General features: G+C 43.4%; 1 protein-coding gene across 2 annotated transcripts in view; it reads left to right on the top strand.

The window, feature by feature from the left end:
• The first annotated feature begins 12,912 nt into the window (after nt 1-12,912).
• Nucleotides 12,913-23,326, top strand: part of SEPTIN10 (septin 10) — a 31,061-nt gene continuing 20,647 nt past the window's right edge. Inside the window, exons 1-3 of one of the 2 annotated variants that reach the window (XM_010728292.3) lie at nt 12,913-14,604; nt 21,732-21,846; nt 22,469-22,664. In XM_010728292.3, coding sequence (XP_010726594.2) covers nt 13,027-14,604; nt 21,732-21,846; nt 22,469-22,664 — 1,889 coding nt within the window. In that variant the 5' untranslated portion in view covers nt 12,913-13,026. The remainder of the gene's footprint in view (nt 14,605-21,731; nt 21,847-22,468; nt 22,665-23,326) is intronic. The other variant, XM_031557669.2, reaches the window with a different exon arrangement.

Raw genomic sequence — 23,326 nt, 5'->3', positions numbered from 1 at the left:
GTGCAGAAATTGCACTTGCAAAATATGCCTGTGTGAATTCTGGCTGTAGGGAAAGTCTGGAAGCCACAAAGCTGACCGCCTTTAGCTGGGAATGACAGTAAAGGAGGTTTAGACTGAACTACAATACCCGGTGCTTAGGATCCACCAAAACTAGTTGTAAACATACATAGTACATCTGAGGATCACCAGTGGTTTACCATCATCAGAAGGGGCAGAAAGCTGTTGTCCATTAATCCAAGTCTAACCACGCCAGCTCTGCTTGCAGCCTCACAACTGTGCCCCGGCTCTTGAACTACAAATGGCGAACAAATTCTGACTGGGCAGGAGCTGGCCATTTTTTTCTATGTCGGGGTTACTTTTCAGTCAGCAGGGCAGTTTCAGCTGGCTCTATCATTCTTCCGGATGAGCACTAGAATCAATTCTTAGAAGATCTGGAGGGTCCCACCTGGTGTGAGGGCTGGTGAAGGACCAGCATCTACCCACCAGTGGCCAGGAGCATGAAGGCAGTCACAGCCCAGCACCTGGGAGCTGATGTACTTTAATTGTGCAGCTCAGAGGTTATAAAGGTTGGTACTTTCTGCAGGATTCATAGTGCTGCATTGCTTTTTTCTCACCATGTAGAACTGAGTTTAGAGAGAAAAGCAGTTTGTTGGAGGCACAGTTATGTGCTCCTTACAGCTAGAAGTGTAGGTGCTGAGTTGGCAGGCATACTATAAAAAACGTCAGAAAAAGCTGAACCTTTGGACTGAGAATTACTCACCTCTGGTTTGCTTTTTTCTCCCCTCCCATGTCCTGTGAATCTATGGAGCCACTGCTTCTCCTTATGTCATCAAATTTGTGTCAAGTATGCATGCTTTGTCCCTTCCATGGAAACTCAAAAAGTCAGAGCAATAACATACAGTTGAAAATCTCATTAAGAAGTAACTGCTGGCACAGGTCACTGCTGCCATATCATTTTTTTCTGCCTAAATGTTGCTCTTTTTGAGTTTGTGTCAGTACACAGCCTGTATTTTGGAGCACAGCAACGCCTGCTGCAGTTCCTGCCCTTCGTGCTGCTGTGCTGTCTGAACATTGACTGCTGCTGAACAGTGATGTAACCAAAGATCTGAGGTATTTGCATGGGAAGGGACTTTCTGGAGTCTAAGCAAGGCTTGCAACCAGAACAGCTTAAAACTGCAAATGTATATGGGAAATCCAGATTCTGTAGAAAAGACTTATGTGGGACTTCTAGAAGAGGAAAGATTTAGTCCCTTTTCATTAATAGTATGAGGAAATTCCCATGTTTCCCTTAGAACATTTTACTGTAACTAATTGCAGATGACAGTCTTCTTGAACAGGACTAGCTCCAGCTCTGATTCTTCATAAATACCAAATTAATTAGAAAAGAATTAAAGACAAACTGTTGCACATAAGAAATTGCTCAAGAATGGAATGCTTTCCATGGTAATTTTTTTTTTTTTTAACAGAAGTCAAGTTCTTAAGTTCAAACCAGTGTTTAGGAGCTACAGCAATGTTGAAACCTTGGCAGGATAAAGCACTCTGACTGAAGATTATTGTTATTATTCATATTCTGGAAGAAGGAGCTAACTGTGCAAGTGCCTCTCCAAACAATTCAGAAGGGTGTTTTTTAATACCTTTACTTATTTCTTTTATTGCTCCTTTAAATTTCAGACTGCTTCTGGTTTCATTTTTTTTCCCTGTCAAAACCACAAACATTTGGTTACAATGTGGTTAGTTCATCTCCAGTTTTCACTGCTTTCCTTCCTTTCTTTCAAACCTTGCATGTGCAGTAGTTAGCTTGATGGATGGATGGTTGGCTTCAGGTTCCAGATCTTTGGAAGAACCTGAGCTTGACACTACACTAGGACTGAAAACTGTGAAGATGTCAGCTTTCTGCAGAGCCATCTTTTCAGTTTTTCACCTTTTCTCCATCTTTTCCACTGACAGCTGTTCTATTGTTTATGAGGAATGATACAGGTGACCACCCTGCTGTGCTAGAAGTATCAGCAGGCCAAGCTCTGCAAAAAATCACATCCCTTGCCCCAGCAGTTCCCCACTATGAACACAAGTACCTGTTTGTACAGTGCCTAATGGATTACACCACCGTGTAGTGAAGTGTGGTGAAGAACCACTTCCAAGGAGTTCCTAAGAGAAAAGACAAATAGATCTGAAAAAAGATCAGATGAGAACAACTGCAGAATTGGAAACAGAGAATTACTTCTATTTAGCCATACAGAATCTATTGTCCTGTATTCTCCATAAAAAAAAATAAAAAAGACTTCATATATGTGATCTTCACAGTCCACTTTGGAGAGCACAAGAAAGAACCACATCCCCTGTGGCTTTTGGGATCTGTCTCCCACTGTTCAAGTCCAAAGATGCTTTCATAACCTCCCTGCCTGGCTGCTCTTGGCCCTGAGGTGAAGCTGGAGCTGAGCTGCCCAAGCACCAAAGTCTCACTCTGACCTTAATTTACTTCAGATGCAGGGGAGGCCTGGTTTTCAGCCAGGTTGGCAGGCCAAAGGGCTCACCCAGCACCCAGCACCAAAAGGCTATGGGTGCACTTGGGAGTAGGATGGGGTTGGGGCAAGGGCAAGCACTGTTTGTCCTGTGGAAACCCAGGTGGGCCTGCATAGGTGCAGCATCAAACCACAGTGTCAGTCAGCCAAAAACTCCACAAAAAACGACAGCTGGATGCTGTTTTGCCACTTCGAAGCTTTGCTGGTGGATGAGATCCCCAAACAACTTTCTTTTTGAGTAATTCAGTGTTTCCAAATCAAGTAAGGCACTTTCAATTCTTCGACAGCAGTTCTTAAGCCTCGAGGCATGGAGTATTCTGCAGCAGTCCATGGAGAGGCAGCACATCATTAACAGAGGTACAGATCTCGTAAATTAATATGGCTCTTTTGAAGTTATGTCTAGGTGAATTTGCAAACATCATAATGCAAGAAATGAAAGTTGGATTGAATACATTCTTGAAGTTATCCTTTAGTCTGTGGACTAGCAATTTATCTGCTATGCCATAATTATAGAATCATAGAATTTGAGTTGGAAGGGACTCCTAAAAGCCACCTGGTCCAACTCTCCTGCAATGAACAGGGACACCTATAACTAAATCAGGTTGCTCAGAGCCATGTCCAGTCTGACCTTGAATGTCTCCAGGGATGGGCATCCACCACCTCTCCAGGCAACCTGTGCCTCATCACCCTGATTGTAAAAACTTCTTCCTTATATCCAGTCTAAATCTCCCCTCTTTTTGTTTGAAATCATTTCCCCTTGTCATATCAAATTTGCGATAATGTAATTCACAGTGTGCAAATGATGCTCTCCTGAGTAATTACCTGAAAAATTCATGTTGGGTTAAAACTACTTGTCCTCAGAAAGTCCCTGTTCCCTCCTTTGAGTGTAAAGAGATTTAAAAGAGTAACTGATACAGGTATTTAACCTCTTGATGACCATATTACTAGTGTAAATCCTGCTCAATCAAGATGGCAGTGCTGCTGCTAATAACATGAGTTAGCAAACACATGCCAACAGCAAATGTATTCCTCTGCTTGACATGAAGGAAGCATGGCTAAGGTTAATCATAAGGAAGTTCTAGTTAATCATTGCTTCTACTTCACACCCAGAGTTAAGTACATGAATTAGAGTAATACAGAGCAATTTTCAGGAAAAAAAAAAAAAAAAAAAAGCCCTAAAATTTTACTATTATCTCCCTGTGAGACTGCAATTTGTAATTTGCACTGTAATTCCATCAGCTGTCTTTTCTGCTTCTGTGCACAATCAGATACATCATCACTGTGTCATTAAAGAAACAATTATTCTAACAACAGAACTAATAAATGCCTTCTGTTAGATCCAGGATTTAGCCAGCAAACACAAATAGACCTTTTACATCAGTACTGGTTAGAATGAACGGTGACATTTAATGTCACCCACTCATTCATGAATTGCTACGTTGTCACTGCAAGCCATAGAGTAGAGGAAAATAAAAATGAGACAAGTGCAGAAAATGCAAAGTTATTCATGGGAGCGAAGAAACTGTGTCTATTTAAAGATGTTAGTCAAAAAGTCTAAAGTTAGCAAATATTTGAATCCTACATTCCATATTTAAGATTGTAGGATTGAATATTTAACGAGAATTTGGTTAATGTCTTGGTTCTTTTTCAGGTACAGTACATTTCCTACCCACCTAACAGAGGTGTTAACTTGGTCAACTCATGCAGCATTTGCATGACTCTTATTTCCTCAGGCCTATTATATTCAGTTGGGTATTTTTTACAGCAGTACTTCTCGTTATTATGTGTGAATTGTAAGCAATGTAGTAGTGTCTATAGAGAATGTAGAGATGCTTTATAGTTAGGGAACGCTGCTGTTAGATTGAAACAAAGGAACCTGAGAATCCTATGAAAACTGCCACTTTTCTTCTTCATGTTCCATATATCAAAAAACAGATCATAGGGAGCAGCAAGTTTAACAGGTATATAGTTAAAATTCTTCTATAAAATTAGACTAAATGTAAATAGTAATTAAAACTAAGTAAAAGAAAAATAAAAATGTCCAACATTCCCATCCTGTGGCCAACAGAACTGCTCTAGGAGAGTGCAGAGCAAATACATGAGGAAAAACACAATGGACCAACATCAGCTAACCAAAAGCTTTTTTCTATCCCACAGCAGTGGCACTGTTGGGTATGGCATACAGATACCTGCTCATTTCTTACTGCAGTGCTGCTGCCTCTCAGCATCTCCTCCTTTCCCCTTCTGGCTTGTCAAGGGATGTTTGAGAGGATCTCACAGCAACTATGGGATCTCCATGAAACAGAAAATTCTTGGAGAGTATAAAACAGTGAGTTGATTTCTGTTCATGCAGGTTGACAATCGGTTGGAAACTTTTCAGTGCTCCCTGAGACCTTCTAACTGGCCTGAAATACAGGTGTTCCCTCTTTCTCAAAATTGTCAGTATCCTTTCCTCCACATTAACTTTGAAGCACTTTTAAGGCCAGTCCCAGTTCCACGCTGGCCATGAGATGCGGCGCCGAAAGAAAAACTAAAAACGAAAAAGACAGGTAAATCAATCCACGCATAAGTAATAGTGAGACAGGTGGCCCAAACAATTATGAAGAGTAACTACAAAATCCCCATCAGATACAGACATACGCACTATTAATGATAACAACACAGTTTTAATGTGGAGCATTCAGAGTCAGAGTGAAGTGCAAGAGGAGAAGCAGCAAAACATCTAGGCAAAAGTAGCCTTTTGTTTTTTGTGTGTACATACTGATATTTGATCCCTGCTTGGCTGCCACTGTTTGAGTTGGCTACAGAGATTCTAGGGACAATGGGTCAGGAGCTGCATCTTTTCTTGTGTTTGGACAGCACCTGATATTATGAGATCCCAACTGTGATTTGGCAATACCAACCTGCAAACTGCAGTAGTGGTGTTATCAACAGAAGCTTTGACAACCTAGTACACTTCCTCTGTTCCTAATCAATTAAATTCCATTCCCTGAGTGTCACTTCCATGTTGTTTCACTCAACCTCAAATCAGGAGAGATGATAAAAAGTTCACAAGACCACAAAGGAATATAAACAATCACGCTTGTATCAGCAACTACATAGCTTATGGTAAAAATTCCATTCTAAAAAGACCACTTAGGAAAATAATATATATTAAAAAATCAAATCCCATCTCCAAAGTTCTGTCTCTTGTTTCAGCAGATAAGGTGATATACTTAAAAAAAAAAAAAAAAAAAAAAGTAACTCTAATATTTTCTGAGTAGACAGTTCTTCGTTGCTGACCCACTGAATTCATGGGTGCTTTCTATAAGGATAAGTGGGATTTAAGCCAGGCATGGAAAAAAGGACCACTGAAGAACAGTATTATGAAATGAGGAACACTAAAAAGTTTAAAAGAAGAAGCTGTTGCCCTGTGCTGCTTAGTCACTGTGTGTGCTGGCAAGTTTCAAAGGCATTACTTTTTTTTTTTTTTTTCTTCCTCTTTACCTCACATGTTCAGTTGGAAGGGTGTGTAGGGAAGCAAACTTTTAAAAAGATTAGTCATCTTTAAAGTTACAGTCTTTTATTGTTAACAGGAGATGAGGCAAAGCTTTCCAAAATGTGGATTCATCTGGGCAGCTATCCAAAGGGACTCGTCTGCAGGGGAGGATGAAGTGGGTGCTCAGGCTATGTACAACTCCCACGTAGGATCCATCATAAAATATAATAGTCCTTTATGGCTAATCGTATAGGCAATGGAAATCTTGTCAGATTGCCGTGGGAACATGAAGCAAACTTTAGGTGAGAAATAGTCTGGGTTAAAGAAGAAAAGCCTAGCACGTCCTAGCAGACAACTGTCAGTGAGCCCTTAAAAGAAACGCCTCTTGGAATACAGTACTGCAAGCCAGTACCCGCCGTGCAACTAGCATTGAAAAGGCAGTCTCAACAAATTGTGCAAAGAACAGATATGATAATTTTGTGTTGATCCAACTGATTCTATCAGCAGCTAAAGAGTAACAACATACCCAAAGCATCAATATATGCTTTACAAAGTGCTTAGCACCACTTACATATAAAAGCCGCCTTAGCACTCTCATTTCATCAATAGTTGGTTCATGCCACTGACATACAAAAGTGCAATACCTATGTAAATGCTACATCTCCTTCAAGGGAAGTACTTTGAGCAGTTTCAAAAGGCTTGAACGTCACCACCGCTACAACCCACGCTGTGCAGCTGCAGGCTGAGTGGAGTGGCAGTTCTGGTACTGCAGTCTGTTCCACCCAGCCCATCTGTGATAGAAAGGGAAGGCAGAAGACGAGGGCGAGGCTGGCAGGTAACAGCTCTCTTGTGGGAGGCTGTTGGACCAGCAGGACCCAGCCACACACTCCCAAGTTAACAGAGTTACTTCCACTAGATATATCTAGGGTAGGATTGTATGTGATAGGCAACAAGGAAAAGAAATAGCAAAAATAAGTGCTGTTATTTTTTCCAAGTGTTACCGATTTTTTTTTTTTTTTGGTATTTTGAGGCTTTATTATTTCATGCAAGTTTATTTTCAGTGAACAGCTCTATAAGCCTGCATAATGCATTTTGTCTTTCTGCATTAAAAGTAATAACAGACAGCAACTCCTCAGTATGAACTCTCCCAAGCAACTTCTGTGCCTCAACAAATACTTCAGGCATCCTTTATTTCTTTCCTAAAAGCAAAAGAAAGCAACAACAACAACAACAAAAAACAAAAATAAACCAAAAAAATAAAAGAACAAAAAATAAACCCAAAACCCCAAACAAAAACAACAAAAAACACTCCCCAAGAACAGACACCCACCCACATCTCAGCTTCAAAAAGAGGTTCCTATCAGTCATAGCCGTTCCATCACCATTCCCTCAGGCATCCCAAGGAACCACTCAGGAGCCTGAGAACTGACTAGAAAAATTGAAAGGCCTCTAGCTTCAGGGGAAAAATACTGAGGAAATTCCCAAACTCACTTTTCAAGGACAAGAATTGTAAGTGTGCATGCTACAGGCTATTTTGTTTAGACAGGCAGGAACAGCTTCACTGATTCACTGGCAGCGATGCAGATACATGCAGGGACACAGCTCTGTTGACTAGCCCTCTTGATGTGCCTGCCACAGGTTGGCAAAATACCTTGTAGTGAAATAAGTGGACGCTAAAATAGATTCATATGACTCCCTAGCTTCTTTTCATGGTTCCTCCAATCAATGGGAGGAGATGCTTTACAGCTGTTGATAGTGAAAGACAGATGCACATAAACCACAGTGATTCACTCTATATAATCCATTTGAAAGAATACAGAATGCAGTTACACCTTGACCCAAATGTTACTTCCTTCTAAGGCAACTTTTAGGCATGGTGTTAACAGTTTAACTCCTTGGAAAAATCTCAGAATAGGATTTCTTCAGCTTTTACCACAAAAGATGGAATACCTCCCCCATAATGCAGTTGTATCACAAACCAACCAACCAACCATGGTGGCTTGGCTCAGTTTTTTCCAGCAATGTGCGTAATTAGAACCTATCAGCACTGAGTTTAGCTAAACTGAAAAATGATACAAGCTCTGGAACAGTTGCAAAACGAGAAGACAAGATGCTTCAGGGTAGCAAAATTCAGAATCATGTTCCATTTTCCCCCGGATTGTCATTTAACCCCAATTGAACAGGCAGTAGCTCTCCCAAATTCTAATGTTAATCTGAGGCCTATTCCTCCTTAACACTGAGTTAGGGACCTGAAAAGACAATGGCAGTACATACTTATTTCCCCCCTCAACTTGAGAAAAAAAAAATAAAAATAAAAAAATCCCCACCAACTAAATAAAAAAATGAATGACCACACTTATTTTTTTCAGGATCCAGTCTCTGAAGTTTAATGCCTTCAAGCTCATATGCATTCCCTATAGCTTTGGCCACTCAAGGCACAGCAAATCAGGAGTGCAGTCCCCTCACCCTTCATTTCTCATTAATGGAAAAGTAGTTTAACAATGCAATACTGAAGGGCTTTTTTCCCCTCAAGTTAAGTGGGATCAATCTGATGCACAGGGACTCTCCTGCAACAGCTGGAGCTACATTCAACACAGAAGAGTTGTTTGTATTTCTTGCAAACTGTATTAGCTTCACCAGAAAATGCTGGTAAGAGGAGTGACTGAAATACTTGAAGGCAGACAAGAATTTACATTTGAGCTCTCAGCGGGTCATCTCTCCCAGGCATTATTCTGTAGCAGAAGGGATAGGTGTTCAGATGGTTTTTTGAGCAACTGGGCAAGCCACTGCATGATCAGCAAAGCTCACATCCTCGCTCTCCCCGCATAACCTCAGCTGCTTCCCCCCTGTCCCCAAGAACACTTCCCTTTCTTCCTCCTCTCACTTCTGTTCCCAAACCACCAACTGGGGGTTGCTTGGTTTGGAGCTGCATGCATCCTCATCAAGCAGCACAGCAACAGCTGAACCTTTTTTCAGTTTAACCATAAATTTGGATGGCTCTCAAAGGAGTTACTGGCAGCACATAACTAACTAGATTTCACATAAGTTTTAGTAAGGCAGCAACTTAAAAAGATATCTAGGTACACCAAAATATGACAGTCTAGCAAGGCAATGAAGTGAAATTTCCCTTCAGAGAAGCTTCCGCTTGTAGTTAAGACACATTGCAAAAAGCCTTAATCCTAAACCTTTTTTAATTAGGTATTGACCTTTACATAGTGGCAAAAACTAGCATTAAATCTTCTCAGAGATTTTTAGTGGCATAGAAATAAGGTCAGGGTGCTATTTTAAGTCAAGCACCACCGCTCGCCCAGGCCCTTATTTAGATGCACTCGTCTACAAAAACCTTGTTCTGTCTTCATTTGCTTTGACTCGAGCTATTGGAGAGGAACTGCTAAGGAAAGAAGTTACTGTCTAGCAAACAACTCCACCATATTTTTTAAGCGTCTTGTTCTTCTGTTATGCAAGACAACGTCAGAATCTTCACAATAAAGGAAAATCTAAAACAAGAATACAATCATTCAGGTTGAAAAAGACCAGTGGGATCATCTAGACCAACCACAAAGCAGGTTTACCATCAAGTATGCAAGCAGTACCTGAGCATGTAGCACTCATGAGTAGATTCAAGCCTTAACAATTCATGGGCTGTTTTTATTTCAGTAAAACAAAAACTTGCAGATTTTCAACTCCTAACCATTGAGAAAGACACCCATAAAAAGCAGTATTAATAAAAAAGTGACAGGCTTCCAGGCCTCTAGAATATCACAAGCATAAGATACAATAAAAGACATCTAATGTTTACACTGCAGTCTTGCTGCCTTGCACACTATCACAGGAAGTGAATAAACACATTCAGGACATTCAAGTGCACTATTAAAAAGACACCAGTAAGTGCTCCAGTATTCTGTACCATACAACTTTATTTCAAATTCACATATTTCTAGGCAATGTATCCAAAAATATTTCACTCAAGAGTACCTTTAGATTGTAGATATTCTGGAACAGGGCATCAAGCCTTTCCTATCTCCAAACAAAACGTTAGTTTCAGCTCATGTTATAAAAAGTAACCGTGTGGAATGTGACAAGTCATAATGTGAAATCAAAGTGCTTTAGTCCTGCAGAGCAAACAGACACTAGTGGTTATCCAGCCATATGTCAATATATCTCTAACATCAACTACCAATTTTTTAGGGTTTGGACTTGCTGCGATGGCACTCCACCTTGAGAAAGGCTTTGGACCATTATCATGAAGTCTCATTAGTTAACAGTCAGTTACACCATATGAGTTGGCAGTTTCACTTAGATAATTCAAACAGTGAGTGAGAATGATGCATAAGGGAACATTTTCCAAGTTCCCTTAGTAATTACCAAGTTCTACTGTATTACACAAGATAAAATGATGTTCCAGTTAGTCTCTTAAAACCCAAACTATGCTGTATTCCAAATCCCAAAGCATCAAAGCTCACAAATAATTTCCCCAAACCCCAACAGCTAAGACTCAATATGTTTGTGCAATTATTTGCTATTCGCATGTGAAGAGAAAAACACTTCGCTCAACAGATCCTATGAAGAAACGGTAAGCAGAAAATTACTTTAATTAGACTGGGAAGTAGATAGTTGCATGGAACATACTCAATTCAGAACTGCCATGTTGAAGAGAGTTCATGTTGCAGATGTCCAATTGGAGACCTTTTTGCAGAAGCCTAAAAAGCTATTTACCTTCTGTAATGAAGGGAGTTTAGGACTTGAGCATTTAATTCTCCCCTCTGGTGCAAACGAACTCTGCAGAATTGTGTGTATGATTTTTTTCAGACACTCAATTGTTGTATGAGCTTACAGCCTAAAAAGGAAGGGCTGAGGAAAAATTCCTGGTCCTGTCCAGATGTAAAGACAAAGTGCTTTGCAAGACTGATAATGTCCACTGTATCTGTAGCAACCAACCCAAAATGAAGGCACATGAAATCTATATTATAGCTATAAATTATAAATTAAAGCAGAACCTCTGTATAATTTCTAGCCTTTTTGCATGAAATGAATGACCAGCACCTATACAGAGTTTCGGTTATTTTTAATGTAACTATTCCCAGAAATACTTAAATTTCGCCTGCATGCTTATGCAAACACTGACTTTCATTAGGTTTTGACACAAAGTGCAGATACTGGTAATTTATCTGCATGGGAAGTCTGAAACAGATGAATCGCTGCCACTCCCTTCCTCTGTCACTAAAAGCGTAAGCCACCAGCAACAGCCACAGACAGCTGTTACCTTGAAAGTGCACCACTCCCAGCAGCAGTTTCCCCATGAAGTGTTCTAGCAGCTATGGAACATACTTCATCAGTGTCTCAGGCTTGGAATTTACTGTGTCGAAGTCTAAATACTTTCTGTTACAGCTACCTGATGGGCAGGCACACACATTCTGAGGAAGCCAACTTGAAACACACTTTGACAAATGTTGCACTGAGACTGCGAGTACCTTAACATCTAAGCACAGCTCAACTTCCACCTTGGGCAGCATTCAGGATCCAGGGACAGCTCATTCTCAATGAGAGCCTCCTAGATTTCACTGGAATTGCTACCACTCAAGCAGAGAAACAAGATTCAAGGTCTCAGAAAGCTTTAGCAGACAGATTGCATGTTCAAAGCCTTGGTTATTATTTCTCCAGAAAGGTTTAAAAGAACTCAAACACCATTGCCATCACTCACCTGGAGTATGGCATCACACTGCTTTTACTGAGAGGATTGGAACTTCAGAGTTCTGGTTATTCACTCTGTACCTCCCCTGCTCCTTTTCTCCTCCTCCTATTTCTGCACAAAGTAAGTTGAAGGGATTGGCACCCGAGTTTTTAGCAAACGTAAATCTGTACCTTCTACATTACAGGACTACATGAAAATTGCATGCAATGGTGTCTGTGCTCTTTTCTAGAACAGAGCGACTTTCACAAGTAACACATTCAACACAATTTTCTGTTTTCGAATGCAGTGAATTACACAAACAACAGTAACAAGACTGACCAGACTTAATAAACGGAACTGTGCTAGGTCTGGCACTTTAGAATTCACAGTGATTAACATAAAACTGCTTTGCCTAAGACAAAATAAGATACCAAATATATAAAAGACTCTTCACTTACATTATATTTGTATCCCAACAGTGACAAGCAAGCTCAGTAGTACCTCAGACAGCAGAGACTTCAGCACACAGTTAACTTTATTCATTGCTTGCAGTGCAATGCTTTTTTTTTTTCCTTATTATTTGCAATGTCAAATCCTGCAACTTTCAATGCATAAAGTCAACACAGACTCTCAAGTCTTTGCTGGACTGAAATTTGGATTCTGACAGGAAACTGTTACATATGATCTCATTTTGGGTACCAACTCTGTACCGCACCAGGTGGTATTGCTGTTAACAAGAAACTTAAAATACACCTGCATATTACTGAGGTGGTGCTCTTACATAGCAAGTTATGAGCAATTTATAGTACGGGTTGATAATACAAGAGTAGAACATCTGCATTTTCCTTTCCCTCGCTCAGCTCGCTAATCCTAGGAGGTTTATGAACACGTTTCTGACCCAGAAGCACCCCAGCATTTCTCAGCTCACCCACTGCTCCTTGTCCCAGCAAGGGCCCAGCCAAGGCATCACCTCCTCAGCAGCTTCCAGCCACCCAACTGCAGATTCCAGCAAGGCTCTGGGACTCACCTCCCCCGAGCACATGAGTTCAGACGAGCGCCTGCTTCGACCTACAACCTGGGGCACTCTGGTCCAGGCACCCACCTCCCCCTTGACCCTACCCAAAGATGTTGGACTTTGGCCTGAGCTTGAACGATGTCTTCAGGGATTTCTCCTCGTGCTCATCCTCCTCGGTGTCACCGCGAAAGGAGGGCGTGTTGTGGATGATTTGAGTCCTGAAGCGGATCTTATTAAGCCGAGGCTTCATCCGCCCACTGCCTGAGGCTTTCCTGGCCATCTCCTTGCCCTTGCCTGGCACCGCTGCCCCATCGGCACTCTCGTTTTCCTCCCCAGCGCTGTGATGGTGGTGATGGTGGTGGGAGAGGCGGTAGCTCATGAGGTTGGAGGGCAACACCTTGGAGAGCCTCCAGCGCACACTCCCGTTGCCAGTGGCCCCTTCCTCTTCTTCCTCCTCCTCGTCCAGGGCTCCCACCAGGCTCCGCATGTCCCCCGAGGTGCCCTGGTGCAGGTACTGGGCGGCCTTACGCCCGCTGTAGTCGCGGATGTCCACGTCGGCGTCGTAGGCGCCCACCAGCAGCTTCACCACCTCGGTATGGCCGTGCATGGCAGCGATGTGCAGCGCCGTGTGCCCACCGCTGGTGCGTGCGTTGATGTCCACAGGCAGCTGGTGCCGCTGGGCGAAGTTGACCAGGGTGGCCAGCAGCTCCTGCCGCCCGTGCTTGGCGGCCCAATGCAGCGCCGTGAAGCCGGTGATGAAGTCCTTTTTACAGAACAGCGAGGGCTCGCAGCTCAGCAGCCCCTCCAGCGTCTCCCACCGCCCGTCCGAAGCCGACAGCATCCACGCGTGCTCCAGCGGGTCCAAAGCCACCGAGCCCGTCGTGCTGCCCTCCTCTTCGGCGGAGGACGAGGCCACCGAGGCGCTGTCCGAGTCGCCGCCACCGCCGCGTCCGCGACCCCCTCCGGGTGGGACGCCGCGCTTCAGCTGGGGCGAGCCGCCCCGCGCCGTCTCCCTCAGGGTCCTGCGGCCGCCCGCCGCCCCGCCGGACCCCTCCGCCGTCTCCTCCGCCGTTACCGCCGCCTCCTCGCCGCCGCCGCCGCCGCGCCCGGGCGCCGGTCCTCGCTGAGAGCCCTTCAGCTGCCCTCCGCCCGCCGCCGGGTTCGGCCGGGGCGCCTCGCCCCGCCGCCCCTCGGGCTCCGCGCGGCCGCCGGCATCTCCGCCCGCCGCCGCCGCCTCCCGCTCAGCGCCCGCCCGCGGGGAGGGCAGTGGGCTCGGCCGCTCCGCGCTGCCCTCCGCCGCCGCCTCGGGGCTCACGGCGCCGGCGGCTCCCGGGGCGCAGTACCGGCGCCGGAGACACACGTACTTGGCGCCGGTGTCGGGATCCTGGCGCACGGTGGCCACGGCGTTAACCAGTTCCTTGAAGCGCTGCCGGGCGGCGGCGCGGCGCTCGGGCTCCGGGGGGCTGAGCCAGCCCCGGAAATGCTCTCGCAGCTCCTCGTGGCGCGCCCGCCCGCCCCGCTCCGCCAGGAACCGCACCACCGTCTCCTGGCCCAGCTCGGCGGGCTCCGCCATCACCGCCGTTTCCCCATCGCGCTGCCGCTGACTGCCGCCCAGGGCGCGGCGCGGCCGCCGTTGCCGCCCGGGCCCCTCCTCCGGGCGGCGCGGCCGGCTCAGAGCCGCGGCGCCGGCGCGCCCTCCTCCGGTCGGGAGGGGCCGGGGCGGCTCAGCGGGGTGGCACCGCGTCCGACCGCCTTCTCCACCGCCCGCCGGGTGCGCGCTGTCCCCGCGCCCGCCCCTCCGCCGAACGGCTCCTCCCGGTCCCCGCTGGGGCTCGGAGGATGGGAAGGTTCTGTCGCGGCGCTCCGTCTCGTCTCGCCGCTCTCTGTCCCACCCGGGGCTATGGCCGGCGCGGGGCAGCCGGTAAGTCCCGCCGCGGGGAGCAGAGGGGGGCTGCCAGCGCCTGCCCGCTGCGAGGGGAGTGGGGACGGGACAGCGCGGGGTGCGGGTCCCGGGCAGCGGCCTCCCGGGGAGGAACGATACGGTACGGTACGGTACGGTACGGTTGGAAACCGACTGGAGTCCTCGGGCAGCCGAAGCTGCCAGGGTTTACAGATGTTGTGGAAGGTCTCAGAGGGTGCTGTGAGTTTCCAGAAATACGCTGCATCCTGGATATCAGAGAATTGCTACTCTGTGTATGAGGGCAAAGCAATAGGTTCCTAGGCTTTGAGGGCATAGCACCCCTCAGTGTGTTAAGGCTGGAATTCTGAATATGAGTGTGAAATGGAGTCCTCTGCTGTGCTTCGCACCTTAGCAATGCAAAGCATTCATGTAAGGCAGAGTGAGAGGAGCTTCGTTTGTTTGTTTGTTTTTTAGGGAGAATTCCTCCACCCTGGCTGCAGAGCCAGCAACCCGCATTTTATGCCGGTAGGCAAAGTACCTGGTTGGGTGGCTCCAGGCTTTGTCCCACTGCGGTGTTATGCAGTGTGACTGTGTAGGAGGCTGCCCTGGGAGAAGGGCTGAGGGAGCTGGGATCATTCAGCCTGGAGAAGAGGAAGCTCAAGGGAGACCTTACTGCTCCATGCAATGACCTGAAAGGAGGCTGTGGTGAGGTGGGAGTCAGCGACTTCTCCCAGGTAATAGCAATAGGATATGAGTGAATGGCCCCAAGTTGCGCCAGGAGAGGTTCAGATTGGACGTTAGGAAACATTTCTTCTCAGAAAATGTGATAAGGCACTGGCACAGGCTGTCTAGGGAGGCCTGGGAGTCACTGTCCCTGGAAGTGTCAAAGTAATGTGGAAATGTGGCACTGAGGGACATGTTTACTGGGCATGATGGGGATAGACTGATGATTGAACATGATGATCTTAGTTGCCTTTTCCAATTTTAATGGTTCTATGATTCTATGAATGGAGGACAGCCACTGTACTTTGGGAGTCTTCTTTCATAAAATCACTGAGGCAGGCAGAGATCTCTGAGATCACTAGGTCCAACCATCACCTAACAGTATGAGTCCTACCACTAAGCCTTCTTCCTTAGTGCTGCATCAACACAGCTCTTAAATACCTCAGGAACGAGGATCCCACTTTTTTTCTGAGTGGCTTGTTTCAATGCTTGACTATCCTCTCCATGAAGAAATTGTCACTGATATTCAGTCTAAATCACTCCTGGGACACGATTCCTTGCATCCTGTCACTTGTCACATGAGGAAAGATACTGACACCTCCTCGCTGCAGCTGGAGTAACTCTCCTCTGGGCCAGTTTGTGGGAGGCCAGTAAGATACTAAAGGAGAAAAAACAAAGAGCTGAAGTTTAAGAAGCACTACAAAATGTTTTATGCTGATTGAGGTTGCATGAAGAGTGAAGAGAGGTAGTAAAGCAGCAACAGAAACAGGGAGTTGGACTGGAGGGCCCACTAGGTCTGTGAAGAAAAGAGAGGGGCACAGAGGTGGAAGGCTTCACAGAGGAGAGAGCTAAAAGCAGAAGGATGAGACTGGTCTGTCATGGGGAACAGTGCTTTAGCCGTGGGCTTTCAAGTAACAAAGTGACATCAAATAAGATTTCCTAGCTTGGCACATGCTGTGCAATCATTGAAGTGTTTTTGAGTATGTTGTGGGAAGGGTTTTGTTCTCAGTCCTTTCATAGAAGGAATGCAAAATCACTCAGAGTGCAGTCTGACCTTACCACACAATCAGGCTGCACACAGTCTTGAGATACACGCATTCAATGCTTCCAAGTTTTGAAATGTTGACTTCTGGGAAAGTTCTGGCAGCTGCTGTAGCTGTAGAACAGCGTACAATGCTCAGCATTGACTAATTAAAGGGGAGAAGAAGAAAGTGATCCACGTTGCAGTCAAACACTCGCTGCCAGCTGCTGCCCCTCACACCCAGGGCCTTGCTCTTGGTGTGGATGTGAAGGGCCATGGACTGCGGCTGACTGCTGCTGTCCAGGAAACACAGTGCCCCAGTGGCTCGTGGCCAGCTCAGGGCATGTCTACTGAAGCAAAGTGGTCACTGCTTCAGTGCCGATTATTTTCTCTTATCACAGACATCTCAGTGTGCTGCAACAGATTTCAGCTCCTTACTTTGTTTTCCTCATTACCTGCAGTGCAGGAGGTGCAGGTACAAAGCATGCCACATTCTCAGGTTACTTAAATACCTGCTGTGAAAGAGAGGCCTTCGTGACATTTGCAAGTCCCTGTGAAATCACCTCCTTACAACTGGAAAATGATCAAGATGTTTCTGCTTTTTTGCTTCTTTGTTGATAATTATCATCAAATAGAATCCAGCAGTTCTCTGTAGCAGCAGCACAGCGAGCTGCATGCCCTCAGCTGACAGCAATGTTCTTGCTCTGCTCATATATATATATCAAGGAAGTGCTCAGTGGTTTAAGGCAGTTGGCTGCCTTGTGTGTTGAAGTGGACTAGAAAAAAGAAATTGTAGGTACTGCAGAATGCTGTGTAAAAGGTCATTTGCAAGAGCTGTAAGAATAATTCTGGGCTCAAGATATTTTGGATCAGTCCCTCAAACCTGGCTGCTGGTTTCTGACATGGTGAATAAATCACTTGTTCACTGTAAAATTTCTCAAGTGATTTTTCTTTGAATCATCCTTTGGCCAATAATTTCCTATGCAGTAGTTTTTGGCATATTTTGCTTCATATTTGACTCCTTGCGATTCTTTTCATTTTACAGAGTAGGCTGATGTATTAATTCCTTGTAATTTTTCACATATTTCTTTTCTTATTCCGTATCTTCATGGACTTTTCTTTGTATTTTTGTTTTCCTACCTTACTCCCCTGTTCCCTTTCTTCTGTGTTACTTCACCAAGATTCTCTTTCTGTTCCCTCTGCTCGTCCCACCTGCTCTGTCTCTCCTTCATGCATGTATCTGAATAGAGATTCACCAGCGGTATGCATGGCTGCATCTTCATTTTACATTTTGACCACCCAAAAATGGAAAATAATTTTCAGAGTAGAAAAATAGAATGTCTGTTTTGAGGCACTAGCAATGTTAATATTTATTGAATTAAATTAAATGGCATTAGGGAGGTAATTGATTGTACCATAGTGTCACTTGGTATTGGGGAATTAAAATTAATTTTCTGGTTTAATGAATACCTTTAGCTGTTTGCTGTTGTGAGAGACTTGGGACTCTGAATGAGTCACGTTTGCAGAGCCTGCAGTCCAGCAGACTGCTGAGGTAATGGTTTGCTTGGACCGCAAGTCTGGTTCTGCAGGAGGCTTATCTGGGACACCCGTGTAAGTCCGAGATGCAGCCTTTGATGCGGGATGGCCCAGTGTTGTGCAATTTTAGTCTGAAATATGTGGCAGGGTTAAAATAGAACTTTGTTTCTGAAAGAAAAAAAATTAAATACTACTTTTGTCTCAGACAATAATTTTTATTTGCACACTGCTTCTAATGGGCTAGACCACTTTTTGTAAATCAGTGTACTTGGGGTACTGATTTTGCTAGTTCTATGTTGCGCTACCAACCTTTTAAAAAACAAATTGGAGGGGAGAAGCAAGATGTGATTTGAGCCACTGCAACCTGCCTAAATTGTTTGCTATTTTGATGAGACTATTAATTCTAAGAAAGAAATGAGAAACAGGAAGAATTTATGGGAATATTCCAGCCCTATTAGCATTCAGTCTGCAGGCTTTGATTACTTCACTGAATAAAGTTGGGTGGTGAGCTGTCTTCCAACATGATTTAGCTGCTCCAGGCAGCTGAAGCCGATTCAAAAGGACTAACTAGTACAGCAACTTAACTGCTTTTGTGTGATTTATGTTTGGTGATGCTTTAGTTGTCACCGTTTTCCTAAACAGGTGATACAGAAGCAAATTGTTTTTCAACCAAATGACATATTCTTTCTTAGAAAAGTAGTAAGAATGCAGATATTTCACAACCAGGCTTGTGAATTTAATGTCTCTGATTAGATAGTAACACATAGTAACACAGATAGTAGATTAGATAGTAACACAGTGAGGCTGCATGGGGTACTGGCATACAGGAGGAAAAAAACAGAATATTAAGGTTGGAAAAGAACATTAAGGTCATCTAGTCATGATGTGCTTGGAAAATTTTGGAAGGGAAAATGTAGCTTATTATTCTTTATATGAATGTTCCCACGTTTGTCAGACTTAACAGGTTTACAAAGGTATTTATTATAAGAGCATGGATGGTTGCAAGTCTCCAGATCAGGACAGCAGGACTCAATGTTATGATGTTTTTCATGTGGAAAACAGAAGTACAACTGTGCAAGGATATATTCTTCTAAAGCAGCATGGCTGAGACTTCAGCTGAAATTGAATGACATGGTGTTTCTTGAATTTAACAGTTTAACAGTTAAGAGCTTTTACTACAGTGTTATTGGTGAAACTGGTTTCTGAAGAGTCAGTTGAGTTTTAGGACAGCTATCTGAACAGCTTAATAGTGGTTTAAATCCCTGAAATAGTACGCAGACTTAGAAATAGACCCTGAAGTTTCCAGCTTTTCATCACACTCAACTATTAATGTAATTCTTTTCACAAAAAGTGCAATACCAAAAATCTCCTCCTCTATGTTCAAGACAACTCTGACCATTTTCTTGGAAAGATGGTTTTCAAGACCCTGAGTTACTTTGTTCTGACCATCCTTCAGTCTGTCAGTTTTCTCTTTAAAATGAGAACAGTAGGGCAAGACATTAAAACTTGTTCTCATGACTGATATAACAAATACTCTTTGTGATTGAAATTCCAGCTGTTATGTGCTTTGTGGCCGTGCACGTTTTCACTGTCAGGTCATGTGGAACTGGTGAGATGTGAGGTTTGGGGCGGAGGCGGTGGTTGGTGGTTAGCTTGTTGGTTTACCAAGTCATTAGCTCTGGCAGAAAGATCTGAGAAGAGCGACCTTGTGACGAAGGTTCTAAATTACATGTGGGGGAAATCCGATTCACATTCTAGTAGCCTTTTCCTTTATTATGCATTTACAGTTTACCAGGGCGTTTCTGGTGTCAAGCTTTTGTGTGAAATGACACAGCACTTGCAGTGGACTTCTGTATATTTACATTTCCAGAAAAACAGTTCTCGTTTTCACTTGTAACTGTGATATCATTAAATTAACTTCTGTGTACTGAAGAAAGATGAAATACGCTATTTTAAAATAGCAAATTTCAGATGATTGTCTTGACAACTGCATACATGTTTGTTGCAGACATATCTCTTTCCTGACTGAAACACATATCCATAAGTAGAGTTTTCTGGGAGAAACTCAGAAACACAAAGAAATGATGAATTTTTAAAGAGTGATACGGCCATATTGTTGAGCTGTAAACACAGCCATAGTTTTCTAAGCTAAACACAGAGAAGGCACCTTGTTTTGCACATTTATGATTTTCCATTGTTCTCTGTTTCACAGAAATTTTATCAATTTTTGTGATAAATAACTGATGTAACAGTAGAAGAAAAGATTGTTTTTTATTTCTGTTCCCAGAAAACAATACACTTTTGTGCTGAATTGTTCGGTTGTGATTAATCACTTTCTTCCTTCTGAAAACGGAAGTTCCGGAGTTAGAGGCTGTGAGGGCTCCTGCTGCTTTCCCATGTGCTGTGGGCACAGCTGTAATATGAGGTTTCTCACTCTTGCCTTGCTAAGCAGATTTAATCCTGTTGTAGTGCCTTGTGGGTGATGCAGTAATTGTTCCTAGTGACTTCTGGAAATGGCCAACCAGCTTGTGGCTTTTGTTGGGTTTGGCCACAGAAATTAAAGTGGACTTCAATCAAAAAACTCTGCAAAGGCGGGGAAGGGTCTGTGGGGCAAGGTGTGTGAGGAGCAGCTGAGGCCCCTCGTGCTCAGCGCAGAAGAGCTGAGGGGAGGCCTGATGGCGGCTGCAGCTCCTCACAGGGAGCGGAGGGGCAGCGCTGAGCTCTGCTCTGTGTGACAGCGACAGGGCCCGAGGGAACGGCATGGAGCTGTCAGGGGAGGGGCAACTGGGGGTGAGGGAAAGGGGCTGCACCAGAGGGCGGTGGGCATGCAACAGGATGCCTAGGGCAGTGGTTTCTCCTCATTGCATCAGTCTAAGCAGAGATACCTGACTACATCGGTCTAAATTGAGAGCGAGCACAGTCTGTAGTCCCACACAAGAAATCCTGAGCAAAACCAGAGGAGGGGAACCATCTGCTGTAAGCCATGTCTGTATCCTTTTAGCTGCAAGCAGTCTGACACTTGCTGTATAGCATACCTGCTAATAAAGGTGGCACTCCTTTGTGCTTGGGAGTATTAAATGAGGTATTTCTACAATTGGGTATATATAACATTCCCAGGAGCCATTAGGGGCAAGTGGATTGCAAACAGAAGAGGCAGAATAGCATGGACTTGTTGCTGTTTACACTTTTGATATGGAATGTTTTGAAACAGAACTGTATGAACTGATAATCTTATGCTTTTTTTTTTTTTTTTTTGTATGCTCATTGCCTTGTTGTGATGCAGGATTCTGGATATTTAAAACACACTGTGCTCCTCTAAACATTTCTAGTAATATATATTATCTAGAGTTCTGATGTGTAGGTAATGAAATAGTTACTTTTATAAAATAAAATAATACAATTCCAGCTACTCAGAATGTATTCTGATTGCTAATATATACCTTCTTAGGATTATGGTCCCTATTTTAAAATCTGTCTCATAAGTTGTGTTTAATAGTCTTTTTTTCATTTCTTAGAGCAAATCAACTGTGATTTGATATTCTTTCTGTGGTTTTTAGTTTACATTTTTTGTTGGACTTGTCCACTTCATTTAATTTCTTCCCCCCTCATTCTCTTCCCCCCAAAAAAGAGGTGTTTACTTTGACACTGCAAATAGCCATGTAGAGTAAATCTGAGTATTTTCTCAAGTTATAGTGTAAAGCTGAGCTGAAGGATTCTTTTTTCTCCTGGACTGTTCCTTTCCCGAGTTCCTTGTAAATTCTAAGGAATGAATTCTGGCTTACCAACAGAGTTCCTTTCTTGCCATTGCTAATTACTTTGCAACTCGCTTTGATAACATACTTTTTTCTTTTTTTTCTTTTAATTGCAGAATGATGGCCTTCGATCCTTATCCTTGTCTGGCCATGTTGGTTTTGATACTTTACCTGATCAGCTGGTAAACAAATCCATCAAGCAGGGCTTCTGCTTCAACATTCTTTGTATCGGTAGGTGCTGTTTGGTTGTAAGCTACACCTCTCTTTAGGGATTGACTTGTTAAGCATGGAGTGCAGTTCCACTCTTTCCCCAACTTTGCTCGTTTGTATCAATAATTTCGGTTTGTATTTAACATTTTTATGAAGAACAGGAAGACAAAAAATGTTGAAAGTGGGCATCGTGCACTTACGATTTGTAGATAGCTTCTTGGATTCTTTTGAGTGAACGAGGCTACACAGTTTTTAGTGCAACAGAGGTTTAGATCAAAAAGTCCTAAAATCCACGGCGATAATATAGACATATTTCTATGCTTTCCAAATAAATGCTTTTTTATAAAAATTATGTCTAACCCTGTGGTTTCACAGGTAGTTACTTAGCTTTTGAATCCACTGGTAAATTTGTCTGCAGTTCTGCTTATTACTTATTATAGGTAAGTATTACTGTCTCCTGTCTATGCGATAAAAATTTAATGGAAGGTATTTAGTGCTTCTTATATTAAAAAAAAATGGAATGCAGCAACTGTTTGGAGCAATTATTTAATATTTTTTGGTGGATTTGTCAGATTGTTCTGATAACACTTGGTGTGCTTGGCAGGTATTTTATTTCTCCCTCAACCCTTCTGTTTAACTTTAGGGGAAACTGGATCTGGGAAATCTACCTTAATAAACAGTCTATTTAACACCAGTTTTGATGACTCAGTGTCAACTCATTTTCACCCAAATGTAAGACTTAAAGCTCAGAGATATGAACTTCATGAAAGCAACGTTCGTTTGAAACTAACCGTTGTGAGTACCGTGGGATTTGGTGACCAGATAAACAAAGAAGATAGGTAAGTGTTGCCTTGTTGCTAATGTATGCAGAAGTCTTGTTCTTCAATTCTAGCTTGATTCTTCTTTGGACTTTGTAGTAAATATTTTTCTTACATGTATTCTAAATATTTGGTTAACCGGTTTCTCTGTGTACCAAAGCAGATAGTGCTTTCCTTCTTGTCTAGGAAACTGTTTGAGAAATCAGCTGAAATCTGCTCCCTTCTTTCTAATAAAATCTTTTATAAATACGTGTAAATAAGAAGTGCAGTAGTGACTCGAGTTTCTTTTGAGCAGGGTGATAAGTTCCACAGGGGATTATTTCAACAACCAAGAAGGTTATGATGTACACTACATTATAGAGAGTAGATCTGTAGGTTGTTGGTTGTGGTTTTTTTTTTTTTTTTTTTTTTTTTAATATTGGATTGTATTAAAGACTTCAAACAGGAAGGAACATCATGTGGATTCTTGAAGTCCTTTAAGTTGGTCAGCTTAATCAAAAGATACAGAAGTGCAGTGCCAGTTTTGTCTCTGCTGTTATGAACTGAAGATTTTAAAATATTGAACTGTATCTCAGCAGATTTTTTTCTTTCACTATAATGAATTCAAGTAGTCTTTCATGTTAGATGGGTGCCTAAATTGTGGTAATTGTAAATGAAGGTTAGAGAATCACATTAAGATTGTC

Source organism: Meleagris gallopavo, chromosome 1 (genome assembly GCF_905368555.1).
Source record: "Meleagris gallopavo chromosome 1, MGAL_WU_HG_1.1, whole genome shotgun sequence".
Classification (NCBI taxonomy): domain Eukaryota; kingdom Metazoa; phylum Chordata; class Aves; order Galliformes; family Phasianidae; genus Meleagris; species Meleagris gallopavo.
This window is presented reverse-complemented; position numbering and strand designations above follow the sequence as displayed.